Genomic DNA, 17272 nt, shown 5'->3' with positions numbered 1-17272 from the left:
TTTTATTTTATTTTAAACGCGAATATGGTGGATAGGAACCATGAGTAGTGTAGGTCCGGAACCAAGAGGAATTTTGATCAGCACGGAACTCATACGGCGGGCAGTTTAAACCGCCGGAAGTGACGTTTAGGACAAAAAGCGTTCACTCGTTATTTCCAGGTTGGCATGGATTTAATGTGGTAAACAAACCGTTTGGTGTTTATTTAGGCTTCTTTATTTATTATTTACAATACGCCGTTAAGTTCGCGTATGTCGTAATGCCACTGAATGCCTGCAACACAATGAAGCTAACGAGCTAATATTCCGGTTGCTAAGCAGCACAGCTAGCGGAGCTGCTGCATGTCTAGCAGCATTATTGAGGTAAAATGAAGAGAAAAGTGGCCAAATTAAAACTGAGCCCTAACGAAGAGGCCCGAATAATACGAGAGGAGCTGGACAGGAGAAGGAAACTGCGAATACAGCAGGTAAATTAATCCAATACTAAGTGGACATACAGAACTTAGCTAGCGGTGAAATTCATTTCAGTTATTTTTCTGCTTCACTTAATGTTCATAACATCTGAATAACGTTCAGCTTTTTGCAGCAGCTACCAGTGGTGGAAGAATTATTCACATCCTTTACTGCAGTAAAAGTACCAATACCACACTGTGGAATTACTCCACTACAAGTCCTACACGGAAAACTTACTCAAGTCAAAGTACCATCATAAACATGTACTTAACCCTTGTGTACTCCTAAAAAAGTATAACACCCAGGGGTCAAAAAGGACCCCATGACACAAGACTGTTTTTAGGACATGTAGAAAAAAATGTATTGCCAATTTTTTTCTATCTTTTAAGGCAACTCATGATCAAAAAATTGATGTATAATTTTCATATTTTTTTTATTATTATTGGTCAATTTTGGTCAAATATACAAAATTGGGCCTCATTTCAAGAGAAAAAAAAGTAATAGAACCTTAATATTTTTTTAATAGTTATAGTGAAATAATAATTTCGTGATGGGAATGCACAGAGTAGTTTATGTCAACTTTTAGTGAAACTTATGTTTGGAAAGCATTGTTCATTCTTGAAATCTCTGCACATTTTCAAGCAATGTTTTTGACATGGTTGCACTGATAGGTCATCTAAACATCTAAAACATATCTCATATCTTTAAATAGTATTTGATTTGATTTCTGTTTGCCAAAAGTTCTCGTCTGTTGTGTTTATATAGGTGGTTTAGTTCAACAGTTTTGTTTCGGCCTTATTTGTTACGCTCATTCAAAAAAGGTATTTCAAAAGGCCTTTTTGCGCCACCTTTATTAAGAAGGCCACTCTAGATTGTTTTCAAAATCAGCTGTGATTGTAATACTAAACATGCATTTATGTTTTGTGTTGACCTACAGGTGCGGGAGCAGCAGCGATGCATTGCGCTTCATATCCGCCAAGAGGTTGAGCAGAGACGGCAGCGTGAGCTGAAGCAGCTGGAGGAGGAGCTGAGGGAGGACTGGGAGAGACAGCAGAGGGAAAAACTCCACACTCTGCAGAGACTATATCAGGAGAGCCTGCAGCTCCTCGGTCAGGGACACAGGAGTGCAAAAGAAAATGTAAGATCACACTAGCCTAAAACAAGAAACTATACCTTATCTTCTTTAGCTGTAAGAACACAATACACCTGTTGAAGCTGTCACTGCCCTCAACAGCATTTTAGTCACTGTTGAGTGGATGGCTCCTGAGAAGAACATCTGAAAAAGAATGTGAACAAACAGAATCCCTGTAACATTTTGGGGTGAAGTTGTATAGTGTATTTATTTTAACAGTGGCACAAAATTCCCTCCTGTAATACATCTGTGAATGTAGATGATGCCATAATTACCTTCCAGTTCCATATCATCCCTCTCAGGATGTATACAATAGGTCCAGGTCTCATTTATGCAGTCATCTCCTTTGAAACAATATATGGAAGGTAAATAAACATTTAGCATGTAGTAGCTTTATATTTTATTACATAACATTATAAGCGAAACATGACAACAGGACTTTCTTTTCTGAAACTTTCATTCACACCTTTTACACAGTGTCACTTCCCTGATTCTGGTGCCTATTTATGATCTGGGTTTTTCTGTTTCTTTCTTGATTTAAACATGCTGCAAAACACTTTCATACATGTAAATGTGTAAAGGTTATATATAATTAAAACTGATGTGACTGGTTTGGAAAAAAAACAAAATGTGAACAAAAGTATCACATGATAACAATAACATCTAGAAGATAAATATGGCGTCCAAATTATAAAACTTTTGTGCGGTCACTTTGATTTATTTGCACAAGGAACCTGACTTGGCAGCCATCGCCCAGAGAGAGGAGGAAAATCACATCAAGGCAGAGGAGCGTTATCGAGATGCCCTAAAGGAGCTCAAATCACAGCGGCTTAAAGATCATGAGAGGCAAAGCCGGTAAGCAGCATCACAAACCTTTCTTGAAAGAAGTAAAGATGGTTGAATTTTATCAGTAAGTCTGTTGCTTTCCTTGTCCGTAGACCCATCAATGCCAGGAAGAAGGCACTGCAGGCAGAGAAGGAGAGATCAGCAAAAGTGGCCAGCCTCCCACTGCCCCTCCCAAACCCCATTCAGGTGATAAACCCCATCAGTAATATTCAATAAACTGTTTTCCTGTCGGCCTATCAAGCTAATTGAATTTGTTGGCTGACTTTTTACTTTAACCCTCGAGGCACCTTAGCGACCAAACATGTACATTCAGCTAATTTTATGTTTTTGATTCTCAATATATCGGTCAGTTTAAAGGCTTATTGTATGAAACTTGGCCAGGGCTTGTTTTTTTATTATAATTTTAAAAATTCCAAAATTCCTCTTTTGCAAGGCGTATAGAATAGGAGATGCGCATAACACTCACACTTTGACCCTTAAGGCCCGTTTTGGTCCCATTGACTCCCATTATAAACACATTTTTGATTCACTGTAATCCTGACATAATATAATGTTTTCCCATGAATACCTAATAAATCTAAGCCTCTCCGTTCAAAATCCATGGAAAATAGGTTTTAGGTCCGAGGACCCCCCTCAAACCACCAGGGGCAGCAGAGCTAAATCACATACAGTTTCAATGGTTCTCTTATCTTGCAAAATGCATGGCAATGAAAAAGCTGAACACCATAAAAATGTTCTTGGTGTGTTGGGATTGATATAAAAGGAGTTATCAATTATTGACCTAGTCAAGGCTGTAATAACCTCACCCCAAATATTCCAGTTTGCACCTCATTTTTTAAAATATTGCATATTTTGCGTTTTTGTCCTTGAGAAAAAGTCTTATGACAAAAAGGGCATTAAAACATAAAAAATGAAAAAAATAAATAACATTTTTATATCTATGTTTAAGTCGGAAGCTGCTAAAAGGTTTGATGCAGTGAAAGTGAAAACATATTTATATATCACATTTTTATGACACTCCTTAAGGACCGTTTAGGGACCTTAAGGTGTAAAGTGTAAGGTAATTTTAAAGAGGCCTCGAGGGTTAAAACAGCATCAATCTGGCAAATTGTCATAAAGGTTTCGCAGCACCAAGTTTGGGCTAGGTGGTTTAGTGGAAATGTGGCTGGTGACACACAACCGAGCATTTCATATTCTCTAAACAAAACAAAACTGTTCTAAGGTGCACATTTTAGGTTCTTGGTAGAGGCAAAGTTACATTGTCTTTTCTTGTTCAAGCAGTGCATCGATACCAAGAGGCCTCATCTAGTGAAGAAATCTGATGTGAGCGCCTTCGCTGCCACACATTACCACATGCCTGAGAGCTCAGTGGACCGAGAGGAAGGCACAGAACAGGTAAGCCTTCCAATTACTGTAAACACTTAAATACCATGGTTAGTTTGTCTCCCTTTTATTAAAGTTATCTGATCTTACTGTGTCTGCAGCCTAACGCCAAGGAGGGAGCTGAGCTGGAGGCGAGGAGACTGCAGGACTTGCAGAGGGAGGAAGGGAGGAGGAGAGAAGAGCAGCTTGAGAAGGCTCGTCTCAGAGGGAAACAAGCTTTGAGGAGGGAACACCTCGTCCAGGTACAATTTACCTTGAGCTTGATGAGCGGATAGACATAAAATTGTTCATGAGTGTCTGACACAAAATGTTCTCTGATGCTTATTGCTGTCACTGTTGAAAAACGGTCGACTGACAGCAGGACAACACCACAAAGTAAGAAGGCTGAGCTTTTGTGTGAAGATTGTAGTGGTTTGTACTCCTGTGTTGCCAACTGATTATTGTCATAGCAAAAGAACCCCAGTGGTCCAAAATCCTCATGTTGTCCTTCATAGGAAAAGGAGTCAGTACTTGGATAAAATGTTTTCTCCTTTACATGTTAAATAGTTATGTTTGTGACATGTTTCCTGGAAAGTGACGCATGAAATGTTTATACTGCCCTACAAAGTCTAACTGCAGTAAACTACATTTTTGCTTGAAATTGAGTTTTAACTAAAAATGAACTCCTTGATGTCTGTTTTACCTTGGGACAGATTTTTAGATTTCAATTTTACTTTATTTCAGAGAAATAATAATGTAAAAATTGCAGTAACTACAAAATCCAACTCAAAACCAAAGCAGTAACTTTGACTGTTATAAAGACAATAATAATAGAAATTAAGTTTATTTGATAGGGAAATTATTATCTAGATTGTGATAAAGTAAAAAAGGGTGATGCAATTATATTAAGACTGAAATATAGCCTTACTTAATAATATTAAGTCTAAAATACACAAATATTTGAATAGAGTTGTTAATCACTTGTAAACACACTTATAACAAAACCAATTTTAAAATGTTTATTCATTGAAAACAAAATATAAAAGCTGAAAGAAGACAGCAACATTGTAGTTACTGCACTCTGTTTAAGCATTACTATTAGAGCCTTTTTACAGCAAAACCAGTAGTAACTACATTTTTGGGGTCAAAGGTCAAATAAATGATCATGATTTTTTAGCATGATAATGAAATCATCAGTTCATGTAGAAATAAGTGTCATATCACTTACCTACCTATAACCCATTTGGCTGGCCAGTTAAAAAAACATTAAAACAATTTAAAGCAGTTTTTCTTAGTTTTACCCTTTTGTGTAGTTACTGCAGTTAGACTTTGTAGGGCAGTTTACACTAAAGGGATCGGTCAGATTTTTGAAAGTGGAGTTGTACATAGTGATTATCCATATTGTATTAACTACAGTAAATGGTGGTCGGCATGTCTTCAAAGGTTAGGATTCCACTTACATTGATTTTTTAGGTAGTTAAAATACATTTTGCTGTTGCCCCCATCCACAGCAGTACATTGCAAAACTTCTGTGCCAGTTCATCTTCTTTCAGTTTGGGCATGCTGACTACCCTTTACTCAATACCTCATACAACCCCACTTCTAAAAAGAACAAACAAGGCTTTCAAGTATGGCTTTTCTTGGCCTCATCCGTCTCCGATGGTCTCTTTTAGGATCGTGACCGCTTACTTGTTGAACTGGAGCACATGCAGCAGACAGACCTGCTGAGGAGGAGACAGCAGGTGTCACAGATGCCTCCTCAGATCTTCCAGCCTCTCTATAAGAGACAGGAGACAAGGGAGGAATTCCAGAGGGAGATGGAGTTTGCCTTTGAGGACATGTACACCGGAGAAAGAAGTAATGGCTGTTCATTGGTCTCGTATTAGTTTTTAGTACTTCTCACTTTACTTAACCCTTTGATGCACAACATGGGTCTAAAGTGACCCGATATGTATGCGTTTTAATGTTCTATATCTTTGCAATAAATTATTTTCATCATTCAGTATTCCAGGTTTTCCTCAGTTAGTTTGTTTTTGATCATCATACATCCTAATTTTATGTTTTCCTTTTATTCCTTTTTTTTTTTTTTTTTAACAAAATCCCTTTTTGTGTCACTACTCTTCTAATTCACAGCATGGGTGAAAAATGACCCATATCCATCTTTTAGCTAAGTAGCTTGCTAAGCTAGCTACTTAGCTAACTTCTTGGCTAAGTATTTTCTTAAGTAGCTTGCTAAGCTAACTACTTAGCTAACTTCTTGGCTAAGTAGTTAACTTAGTAAGCTACATAGCCAAGTTGTTAGCTATGTAATAATACAAAAACGTTTTTCTTCAATAAGTATGAGAGGCAAAATGGAAACAATGATCTGTTGTTATCAAAAACAAGATATTTAAAGCATACTTGGAATATCCAATCATAAAATAAGTTGATATCAAAAGATAGAGCACAGAAACACACAGCAAGCATTAAATAACATGGGAAATGAATGCGGGTCATTTTTGACCCATGTTGTGCATTAGAAGGGGTGTTAATATGTTGTGCATCAAAGGGTTAAAACCATGCAGATAACTTTGAAGTAGCCAGAAGGTGGCACTCTGTCATCACATTTTCTCAAATCTTCATTCTACTGACTTTTATTTGTATTTTAGCACAACATAAAGGCCAATAGTGGAATGGCCTCAATGCTTTGATGGGAGATTTAGCTTACATGTACAGTTTTAATGGAGTGTTTTTAAGCCTCAGCTGTGTCTGATCACAGGGGTTAAAGGAGACCTGGTGGTCCAGCTGGTACCAGAGCCTCTGCCAGCTCTCTCTTCATGCAGCCAGGACCAAGAACTGGATGTCACTCTGGATGAAATTTCTCTGCAAGCACAACATGACACTGAGCAGGAAGCCAGAAGCACTGAACAGGAGACAACTGCTCAAGGTGAAGAAAGCACCTGATACACTCAAAACCTCTAAGTTCCTCTTAAGTTTTGAGGTTTAGAAAATGCCAGATATGCCAAATGAACACAGCCTGACTGTCCTGTGTGATAACCTTGATGTTATTACATTGATGGTTATTCTACCAGGTCAGAACTGTAGTCAGTGTTTTTCTTTACTTGTAGCAGAACCCTCCAGACCTGCTCCTAGACAGGCGTTGAAGAAACTCCTGGATCGTATCCGGAGCCAGAGGACCCAGTGGACAAACAGTCACGTCCCCGCAGCTGATTTACCGTCTACCATTAATGATCAGATCCCAGAGCGGGACACAACCATCGACACAGGCTCTCTGGCCAGCGAAGAGAAAGAAGAGCTGCCCCCTGAGCCCGCCCACTCACCACCGGGTCAGTCATTCACTGTTGTAATAATATTTATCTTTGCTGCAGGTAGAATGTGATAATGTGATCTTTTTACACTTTGGGCTGTGTTAATACACCAAGGTCTGTATTAATAGTGATTATTAATGCGTTATGAAGATGTCCTACTAGACAGAGTTTTACATGGGATGTGTGTTTTTGTTGTGATTATAGGACCAGCGTTGGAGACAACAGAGCAGATAACTGCAGCAGATACTCAACTCCCTGATGTATTTGCCAAAAGAGTTCAAGAGTTTGAAGAAGAACGGAAGAAAAGGGTACATTTTGATTCCCATTTATATGATACAAAGCAAAGCCCTGTTTTTTTTTCTTCTCACATACATGTAGACAGGAGGAGGTAAAGGGACAAGTTCAAATGCTTGTAGCATATATCCAGTGACAGCCAGGGTGCAAGATACAGAGTGAATGGGGGATGCAAACCTGGGCCCACTGCACTGCAAGGACTAAGCCTTAATGCATCGAGACGCAGAGTGCTTAGTTTTTATGTCAAACCAAGGTACCAGTAACTAATGCTAATAATAATACACCTGTTCACATCTAAAGACAAGAGTTTAGAGTTTTTTTCAGTATATTGGCCTTATCACTGTCCAGTAGAGGTGCAGAACATCTCAGACGCACCAGGGGAGAAACCGGGCGGATGGACGCCCCCCGTCAGGCCTGTATGAGTCGGGCGCGGCTGCCAGTGGACACCTCGTATCCGCGCTACCAGCGATATGCGTGGCGCGTAGAGTGACGTCACGGACAGTCAAAACCGATCTGAGTGTTTGGAGCGGTTCAGACTGAGACGCATCTGTCCAAATGCGATCTGAAACTACCTCCCGAAGGTGGTTTCGATCCGGTTTGCAAAAATCGGATTTCATGTGATTTGTGACTGTTCAGACTTCAAAAGAGCCATCCAGTTCCAGTCTGGATGGGCTAAAAATCGGATTTTGGCTGGCAGTCTGAACGCGGCCTTTGTGATTGGTTGGAGTGAATTGATTCAGGTGTTCCTCGTTCCCTAATGAGTCCAGCAGTGTGCTGAGCATGATGCAGTCACATCTCCCTCAGCACTACAGTTTGTTTCTGCTTGTTGTTTTATTTCTGCGATCAAACAATTGCAGGCCCGATTCCCTGAGCCAACATATTAGTGTTTTCTTTAAAATGAATTTGAGGTTACAGCCCCTCCTCCTCCTGGTACTAGACAGGATTTATACTGTGAGCTCTCAATGTCTCTTGTTGTCTTTTCCCCTTTCTGTTTGTTCAGGAAGAGGAGCTCGAGAGGGAGAAGCAGCAGCAAGTGGTTTTGCTTCAGGAGCTCGAAGAGCAAAAAGCTAAACTGGAGCAGATGCTGCTTGAAGCCCAGCAGGAGAGAGAAGATCTGAAGGCTGTTGTGACCCAGCAGGAAGTATCTGTTGACCAACCAGAAGTACCTGTCCATGACCAGGAAGGCTCCTCTGTAACTGCTGGTGAAGCCGCTGAGGTAAGCCCTTTGATACAGAATCAAACGTGTCCTCCATTAACCGTCACTTATGAATAATTGCTGCGTCTGCACTCTGCAGCTGGTGCCTCCTGCAGGTGAAGATGACCACAACAGAAGGATTAGAGAATATCAACAGAGACTGCTTGAACAAAACAGGTGTGTTATATATGCATTAAAAACATTCCTCAAAGAAAAGCTATAGGGAGTATCGTATGCTGTGCAGATTATGATGGACAAATTTATGATATTGAAGTTTTCTAAAACAATTGACGGGACTTTCATTCCTTGCACAATAATTTTTTTTCATTTTAGAATTCACCAGAGGTCAGTGGAAGTGGCTCGTCAGCGGCTGGAGGAATATCAGCGAGCTCTACGAATTCGTTACAACATGACCGCCACATCGTCACCACCTGTAGTCGTGCCTTCTGTCTTCATTCCTCCACCTCTGCACAGCGCTCAGTCTGTGCATCTTCCAGCTCCTCTGCAGCTCTCCAAAACTCCTGCAGTGCATGCATACAACCACGCTAGATCACAAACACCTATGGAAATCCTCACAAGAGAGTCTGACAGCTTGGCTTTACCTTCACAGCTTCCTGGCTCCAGAGTATGTGCAGGCTCCAAGTTGCCCCTGGATGAATCTATTTCCGACATTCCCAACAACCAGAGACAAGATGCCACCTCCTGGTTGACTGACAACATAATGGAGAGAGTAACAGAGCACCTAGCAGAGAGAGTGAGACCCTCCTCTGATCCTCCGTCTCACAAACTGTTCACAACACGTCACTCAATTAACATCTCACTCCAGCCAACCTCTGATCCAATCGAAGCCACACGCTCAAGCATCAGAGACATTGCAGCTCCTACACCAGGCCATGCAGCGGTGAAGCCTGGGAGCTCGCTGCATGGCTCTGGGTCCCTGAGCCCCAGAGAGGACGACGACATGGAGAGGCAAAGACGAGAGCTGCAGAAGGTCCAGAGGAAGGTGCTGCAGCAGAGGGAGGCAGTGGCGCTGCAGCAGGAAGAGGAGAGGCAGAGGCAGAGGCGGGTGCTGCAGCAGAGGCAGCAAGAAGAGGAGAGACAGAGACAGGAGCTGCAGGAGGTCCAGAGGAGGGTGCTGCAGCAAGAAGAGGAGAGACAGAGACAGGAGCTGCAGGAGGTCCAGAGGAGGGTGCTGCAGCAAGAAGAGGAGAGACAGAGACAGGAGCTGCAGGAGGTCCAGAGGAGGGTGCTGCTGCAAGAAGAGGAGAGACAGAGACAGGAGCTGCAGGAGGTCCAGAGGAGGGTGCTGCAGCAAGAAGAGGAGAGACAGAGACAGGAGCTGCAGGAGGTCCAGAGGCGGCTGCTGGAGCAGAGGCAGCAAGAAGAGGAGAGGAGGAGAATAGAGCTGCAGGAGGTCCAGAGGCTGGTTTTGGATCAGAGCAAAGCAGTGGCCCTGCAGCATGAAGAGGAGAGACAGAGGCAAGAGCTGCAGGAGGTCCAGAGGCGGGTGCTGGAGCAAAGGGAGACATTGGTGCTGCAGCAAAGGCAGCAAGAAGAGGAGAGACGGAGGCAAGAGGTGCAGATGGAGCGCATGAGGCGGCAAAAGGAAATGTTGCAGGCTCTGATTCATACTGATGCACAAGTAAGTGAGGGGACTGTAAGTAAAATGATCATTGTGTGTTTGTATGTCAGAGAGTGTGTGTGTGTGTGTGTGTGTGTGTGTGTGTGTGTGTGTGTGTGTGTGTTTGTCTTTGTTTCTGTACACTGAGGGATGATGTGAAATTACTGGACCTGGGCCCCGTTCCGATTAGAAGGTTAAACTGAGTCTATCCCTGAACTCTGAGTTGATTTACCCTCAGATGGGAAACTCTGAGTTTCCGGTTCCAGAAAAGCTGATCTGAGTTAGATCGATCAAACTCTAGGTTCACTCTGAGTTACGTGCCTGCACCACAACTATAAAAACCAATTCACCATCATTAATGGAGCCGTGATATTACGATTCACCATGGTAACAGCTAAAACAAATCGTTGAGTGAGTTAGAACACATTTTTAGGGAAAAAACACATGCGGTTGCAGCTGCAACGGAGAGAGAAGAATAACATTTAATCACAAGTATAATATTACAGGTGAAAACTGGCGAAATGGTATTGAACCTAAATTTAATTCATTTGGTTGTAATCCTGCCGGCGAAAGAAGGACATGGAAGCAGCTGGAAATGAAATATAAGAACATAGTTCAAACAGGTAGCACTTAGGTGTAATAAGCTCATGGCTTATTTCATTTTATTCATATTTGACTGATTTAAGTAAATATCATTCAGTGGCTATTTCAATGTGCAGTAGGTGTTTCAGTGTCAGGATCACTTTCCTTTTCACTCTCGAAACCATAACTTTTCTCATATGTTCTGCATCGCCGATATTATAAAGAAAACGACTCCAAAAAAAAAAAGCAACGCAAAGAACGTGCTCTGACGTGAGGGCACATCCACGGTGTGTTATGTTGCAGAATGTTGTTGTCTCTGGTAGAGCGGGTCGTCTTCTGATCGGTTGGTTGGTGGTTCGATCCCTGACCATGGCAGCCTACATGTCGAAGTATCCTTGAGCAAGATACTGGACCCCAAATTGCTCCCGATGCTGCGTTCATCGGTGTGTGAATGAATTCCCAATGGTGGCAGGTGGCACCAGTGTGCCCTGGTAGCCTCGGCAACAGTATGAATGTGTGTGTGAATGGGTGAATGAGCGTAGTGTGTAGTGTAAACCATTTACCATTTACTATCAGGGTACCAAGCACATGAATTTGGGGTCTCAGATCCTCTCTCGACAACCTCAGCCCTTATCAACAGGACCAGAGACCCCACGACAGCATCCAGCTGCTTCAGGATCAGCAAGAGTTAGGAGACGGGATGAAGGTTTTTATAGAAAACCTGCATATTATGAGTGAAGGTTTCAAAGACACGACAGATGCATAAAAGCAAAAACCTTACACATTGATTGAGTAACAAACTAATATCCGAACAGGATTGTGATTGTGACAAACAGTAACCTGCTGATTAATGTGTTTTATTAGCCAGAGCTGAAGTTACATCCCTTACGGGAACGGGAAACCCAGAGTTTCCCTCATTTCAGGGTTAACATACTCAGAGTTGCAAGGTTATTATAGTTAACGAAAACTAACGAAATAACGAAAACCAGAATTGAAAACACATTTTCGTTAACTGAAATAAAAATAAAAATGAAAGTTTTTAAAAAACGATAACTAACTGAAACTGTATTTTGTGGTTACAAAACTAACTAAAACTAACTAAAATTATAGTGAATATGTCCTTAGTTTTCGTCTTTGTCAATTTTTTTCATACGTAAACCTTTTTGGTTGATATGAAATCAATTTCATCTATTTGGTTTTATGACTTAATAAACTTATTGGGGCTGAGATGGATCAGACAAAGGAAATAAAGGATTTATTGTGACCTTATTAAATCTGGCACCCAACAAATACCCCATTACAAAAAAACTAAAACTAACACTAAAACGAATAAAAACTCAACAAAAACGAAGCATTTTCCAAAAAATAAAACTAATCAAAACTAGCAAACTCACTCTAAAAACTAAAACTAACTGAATTTGAAAACAAAAATTGACAACAAAATTAAAACTAAAACTAATGAAAAATCCAAAACTATTATAACCTTGCAGAGTTGTCAGATAACCTGCTCTGTGGAACAGGCCCCTGGGGTGTTTTTAATCAAAATACATGTCTTGGTTGTATCTATACTTGAATTGAGCTCGGTGAGTTGGGCACATGTTTAGGAAAACACCTTTTCTGATACATTTTCTCATCCACAGCCGGTGCCAGAGGTGTCCAGTGAAGAGCCTGTTTCAGAGAACATCAGTCAGACTCGCCTCAGTTTACTTACATCCCTGCTGAGAGCTATAGAGGAATCTAACGGAGGAACTCTATCACACCTAGAAGACCCTCAGGAGAGAGATTTCTCCCCTCCACAACCGCCACCTGTCCGTTCTGAGACAGGTAAGTGACACGTCAGACTGCATCCTATTCACGCAATTTCCATTTAACTTCAAAAAGGAAACCTCTTTTAATTTGTGATCTTGTCCTGTTGTCTGTCTGAATCAGATGGATCTACACATTTCCTATTAAACCCCCCCCCAAAAAATCTTTAATGCTAGTGACATTTATAAATACAAAACTGTAAGGTTGTTTTGGTCCATGTTTGGAGCATTCACAAGCTTAAAAATAGAACCGTACCAAGGATTTAACCCAACAGAGTTTGATTGAAACAGACTAAACTTTCACTTGTGAAAACTCCCTTAGAGTGCACATACAAAGAAAAAGAAAAAATTATGAAATTTGGCTTCAAGGGTGAAACTTTTACCGAATCCATGACATGAACAGGGAGGTCTCAGTATGTTAGAATGAAATAACCTTGTTTTATTTTCCATTAAGATCTCATCTCTCAGAGCCCTGCCCCGGCCTCAGCCCTCCCCTCAAATCACCTCCCTCCTCCTCGAGCAGTAAAGCCCCCGCTGACCCGCATCAGGCTGGGCGTCATGGAGATGATGACTGAACAACATGAACTTAGTGCCATTCAAGAGGTGGAGACATCAGTCAACACCAGCCAAGTCACAGGTCAGAGAAACACACCAATAACATACATAACATCACATGATGAGCTGTGAAGAGCAATATGAGCTGATTGGATTGTTACTGTTTCCTGTCCCCAGGCCCCGAGGAGAGTGAGAAGGTTCTTACACAGACGCAGGATTCGGATCCGCAGGAGGATTCAGAATCGTCTGTGGCCTCTGACGCAACTCTGCAGACACCCTCCTGGTCCAGCAGCGAGCAACGGGCTGCTGAGCGATTGAGCGGCTCTGAAACGAGCCATCTCATCTGGAGAGAGAGGCTGCTGATGGGGTCAGGAACATCAGAATCCTCAGAGTCCGGTATGTAGATGGCAGTTGAGGAGTGATGAGATTTAAAAATACATGTGAGGAATTTTCCTCACATGTATTTGATTAGAAATTATAAGGGAAAAATGAGGATTTTCCCACATTATTTTTCAGATTCAGTCCTGAGGATAATTTCACCACCTTCTTCTGACTCTGGGAGAGGAGCTGACTACTCTGGTCCTGCAGTCACCAGCTACAGATCCCCCACAGAGGTAACCAGGCCAGCTGGAAAAAAAAAAAAATACACACTGGCTCTTGTCCTGTTTTACTTTCAGATTTACTTCACTCTGAGGTTCACAAGTGAATCTGTGATGAAATCTAGCCAGATCTGAGCGCTAGGGCACTATCTGCCTCAGCGTTTGATTACGCCCGAGAAGCTTTTCGTGTGTCTGTGTGCGTGTCTGCGTGTGTGTGTGTGTGTGTGTGTGTGTGTGTGTGTGTGTGTGTGTGTGTGTGTGTGTGTGTGTGTGTGTGTGTGTGTGTGTGTGTGTGTGTGTGTGTGTGTGTGTGTGTGTGTGTGTGTGTGTGTGTGTGTGTGTGTGTGTGTGTGTGTGTGTGTGTGTGTGTGTGTGTGTGTGTGTGTGTGTGTGTGTGTGTGTGTGTCTGCGTATAAATGTGTGTGTTTCTGTCAGTCTTTCTTTCTCTAAACTGAGCGATGATGTAAAATTACTGGACCTGATGTGTATTTAATCAAAATGCATTTCATGATGGTTTCTACACTTGAACTGAGCTCAGTCAGTTTTTCTTTTAAACCAAACAGTTCAGATGCTTAACAACATAACACTTGCTGATGCCTTTCTGCATAATGAGAAGGCTACTTTTACTTAAGTAAAAATAAGAATGATGTATTTATTTGATATTTTTCTCTGTAACACCTATTTTCCGCTTGTGTGTGTTTGTATTTGTGTCAGTCTGCACTTAGGCCTCCTGAATACGACTGCCTCTCCTCCACCACCATCTCCACCGGCAGCTACATCACCACCGACCCGGAGCAAAACGTAAACACTGGTGAGGGACAGCAGAAGTTTTTTTTAGATGAAATTCCACATTAACAATAGATAACAAGAGATAGAACCATCAAATTTGGTAGGTATGCTCAAAGACAAAGGAAAAACAATACAGATATGGACCCATCATACATTTTTAATATGGCTACCATTCGCAAAATGGCTGCCAGTGACATACATTTTGGTACAGATATAGCCAAAGACATGGGGAACATGTAGAGAGATCAAGACTTTAAAAAGAGTTGTTTCTATCACCTATTATCCATTGTTAATGTGAAATTTAATCTAAAAACAGTTGTCACTTGCGGCCATCTTGAAAAAAGGCCACCATATTGAAAATTTGTTGTGCCTCCATATCAATTTTTTTTTCTATATGCCTTTGGCTACAAGCATACCAAATTTGACGCTTTTATCATAAAATGCGCAATCCTTCTGGTTATCTGCCCCACTGATAGCCTAAACCTGTTCTTCTTTCTTTCTCTTTGTACCACTTTTTCATCAGATAACTCCCAGCCGTTCAGACTGTGTGTAGAACAAGGAAGAGGAGCAGATTTACTGGATGTCTCCTCTCCGTCCGATCAGAGCTCCTATCTGCAGGACAGCTCTGCTGCAGGTCGTCCTGCTCCGGCTGTAGACTCTCTGTTTAATGACAGCAGCATCCAGAACATTATAGACAGATACACAAGGGAGCTTAACATCTCCCTCAGCACTGCTGGTAAAACCACAGGTAAGACACATACTGCAGATTGAAGGTAACCATAGACTGTATATAAATAATGGACGTAGTCACCGTGACGTCACCCATTGGTTTGTGGCCCGTTGGAAGCCTCGAGTTCAGCGTTATACTCGTCGCCATCTTGCGTCGCCATCTTGTTTCCGATACGTGGAGCAGACCATATGTGGGCTGTGGCGGAGCGCGAGGGATCTGACGACACTGACTACACGCCTCTCTAAACTGGCAACCCGACTGAGAGAAGATGCTGCTAATTCATGTTAGCATTAATTGGAGCATTAACTGGGATGTTAGTTTTGGCTAGCAAAAAAACAAAAACAAAATGTATCTTTCTTACCTCAGAAAACTGAGCAGCGACTCCTTGGAGTGTCTGTTAGTCCAACCAAACGCTGAACAAGACATTTTTACTGAACAAAACGTTCAAATAAACTGTCATTAAGTGAAAATACAGTGAAAGGGTCAAAGTTATAAGACCAAATCGGTAAACGTCCTCTTTTCTATCTATATAACGTTATATATAACTTTATTGACACGTTACGCATTGCTCTGCTTCTCTCCTGGTGACGGCTCGCCTGGTCAGTGACCTGTCAATCAAAGCTAGAAACGCCCCAAATCATACGATTCTTTATCTTCTATTTTCTTCTAAATGGGGCCATTATTAGAACTATTGACGTCAAATTGTGTTGAAGAAGATTTTTTACTAGCGATTGAGACCATAATGTTGTCCCTGAAAAATTTTTCTGAGGTAATAAATCAAGTGAGAAGTTTTCAAATTTAGCACTGAAATGAATGGGCAGATTTCTTTTGCAGCCAAACTTAGCACCCCCTACTGGAATTTTCGGTGAATTGCAGGTTTTATGCACTTCCTGGTGGCCTCCATGCTCAGGCACGGAGATTGCCGCCTGAAGGTAACGCACTGACATTTTCATTTTCATCACGTTGGTACCTTGTCTTGTTTCTTCTTTGTCTGTATGCAGACAGTGAAGGCTCTTATGTAGAGGACCCCGGCTCTTCAGTGTCTCAGCAGTCTTCGGTTCAAGTATCAGAGAGGAGAGCGGAGGATGAAAGCTCTGCAGCTCGTCCGTCTCCGTCCTCGGACACAGCAGGAGCTCAGAGGATCAGCCTGGTCAGTCAATCACTATCCACTGTTGTTATTTATTTTATTATAAGCTGACATTTTTTCTAAACACATGGGGGAAAATATTTAACCTGCCAACAATCAACAAAAAAGCTTACAGGGTTCAACTTGAATGTTTGCTAAGCATGTCATTTTGACAGTTATGTTTTCAAGAAATATGCTTGGAATAAAATATACATACTTTAATTTTTAACATAGTCTGGTGGTTCTCCTACACAATTGTTCTTTCAAACCAAATATATTTTAGTATTTCAAATGAAACAATCTTGTCGTCATATTTGTCACATTCCTTCATCTAACACCGGATTGAACCTTACACGTTTTTTTAAGACAATTTATAAACTTTTCTTGTGTTCACTTTTCATTTAAAGATGATCAAGTCCTCTGCTGAACTGAGCAATGATGTGAAATTACTGAGCCTGAAGTGTATTGAATTAAAATACGTTTTATGATGGTTTCTACACTTGAACTGAGCTCAGTGAGTCAAGGTTAATAAGTCCCCTGGAAATCTAAGTTAATGTGAACAGCTGATAAAATAATAGTGACAATAAGAGATAGACCGATATATCGGCCGACCGATATTTGCGTTTTTTACTGCTGATACCAGAAAAAAGAAAAAAAGATCATCTGAGGCGCCACCACCTCCAGGCCTAGAACAACGTTCTTTTTTGTTTAAATTGAGACTTGTGTAACATTTGTTATCATTGTGTCATTTTTATCATGTAAATGGAGGGAGAAAAGGCAATATCGGCCCAAAAAAATCGGCAGCACATATCAGGGATCAGTTAAGACTGATTTCAAAATAATCGGCATCAACATTAAAAAACTTGTATCGGTTGACC

The 17272-nt window shown here is 41.3% G+C and overlaps 1 protein-coding gene across 1 annotated transcript; it reads left to right on the top strand.

Annotated features, from left to right (window-relative positions):
- Window positions 1-18: 18 nt before the first annotated feature.
- Window positions 19-16882, top strand: LOC131969874 (centrosomal protein of 295 kDa-like). Its single transcript, XM_059331099.1, has 21 exons — window positions 19-464; window positions 1388-1588; window positions 2313-2437; window positions 2521-2614; window positions 3710-3823; window positions 3913-4053; window positions 5464-5647; window positions 6549-6716; window positions 6898-7116; window positions 7303-7406; window positions 8393-8608; window positions 8688-8764; window positions 8921-10229; window positions 12431-12614; window positions 13050-13232; window positions 13328-13546; window positions 13667-13764; window positions 14464-14560; window positions 15062-15286; window positions 16270-16418; window positions 16802-16882. Exons 1-21 carry the CDS (start codon window positions 366-368, stop codon window positions 16880-16882), a joined length of 4287 nt encoding a protein of 1428 aa, XP_059187082.1. The 5' UTR covers window positions 19-365.
- Window positions 16883-17272: the final 390 nt, after the last annotated feature.

The sequence above is a fragment of the Centropristis striata genome, chromosome 4, assembly GCF_030273125.1.
Source record: "Centropristis striata isolate RG_2023a ecotype Rhode Island chromosome 4, C.striata_1.0, whole genome shotgun sequence".
Classification (NCBI taxonomy): Eukaryota; Metazoa; Chordata; class Actinopteri; order Perciformes; family Serranidae; genus Centropristis; species Centropristis striata.
The sequence above is the reverse complement of the archived record's forward strand: the minus strand, read 5'-3'. Positions and strand labels throughout refer to the sequence as shown.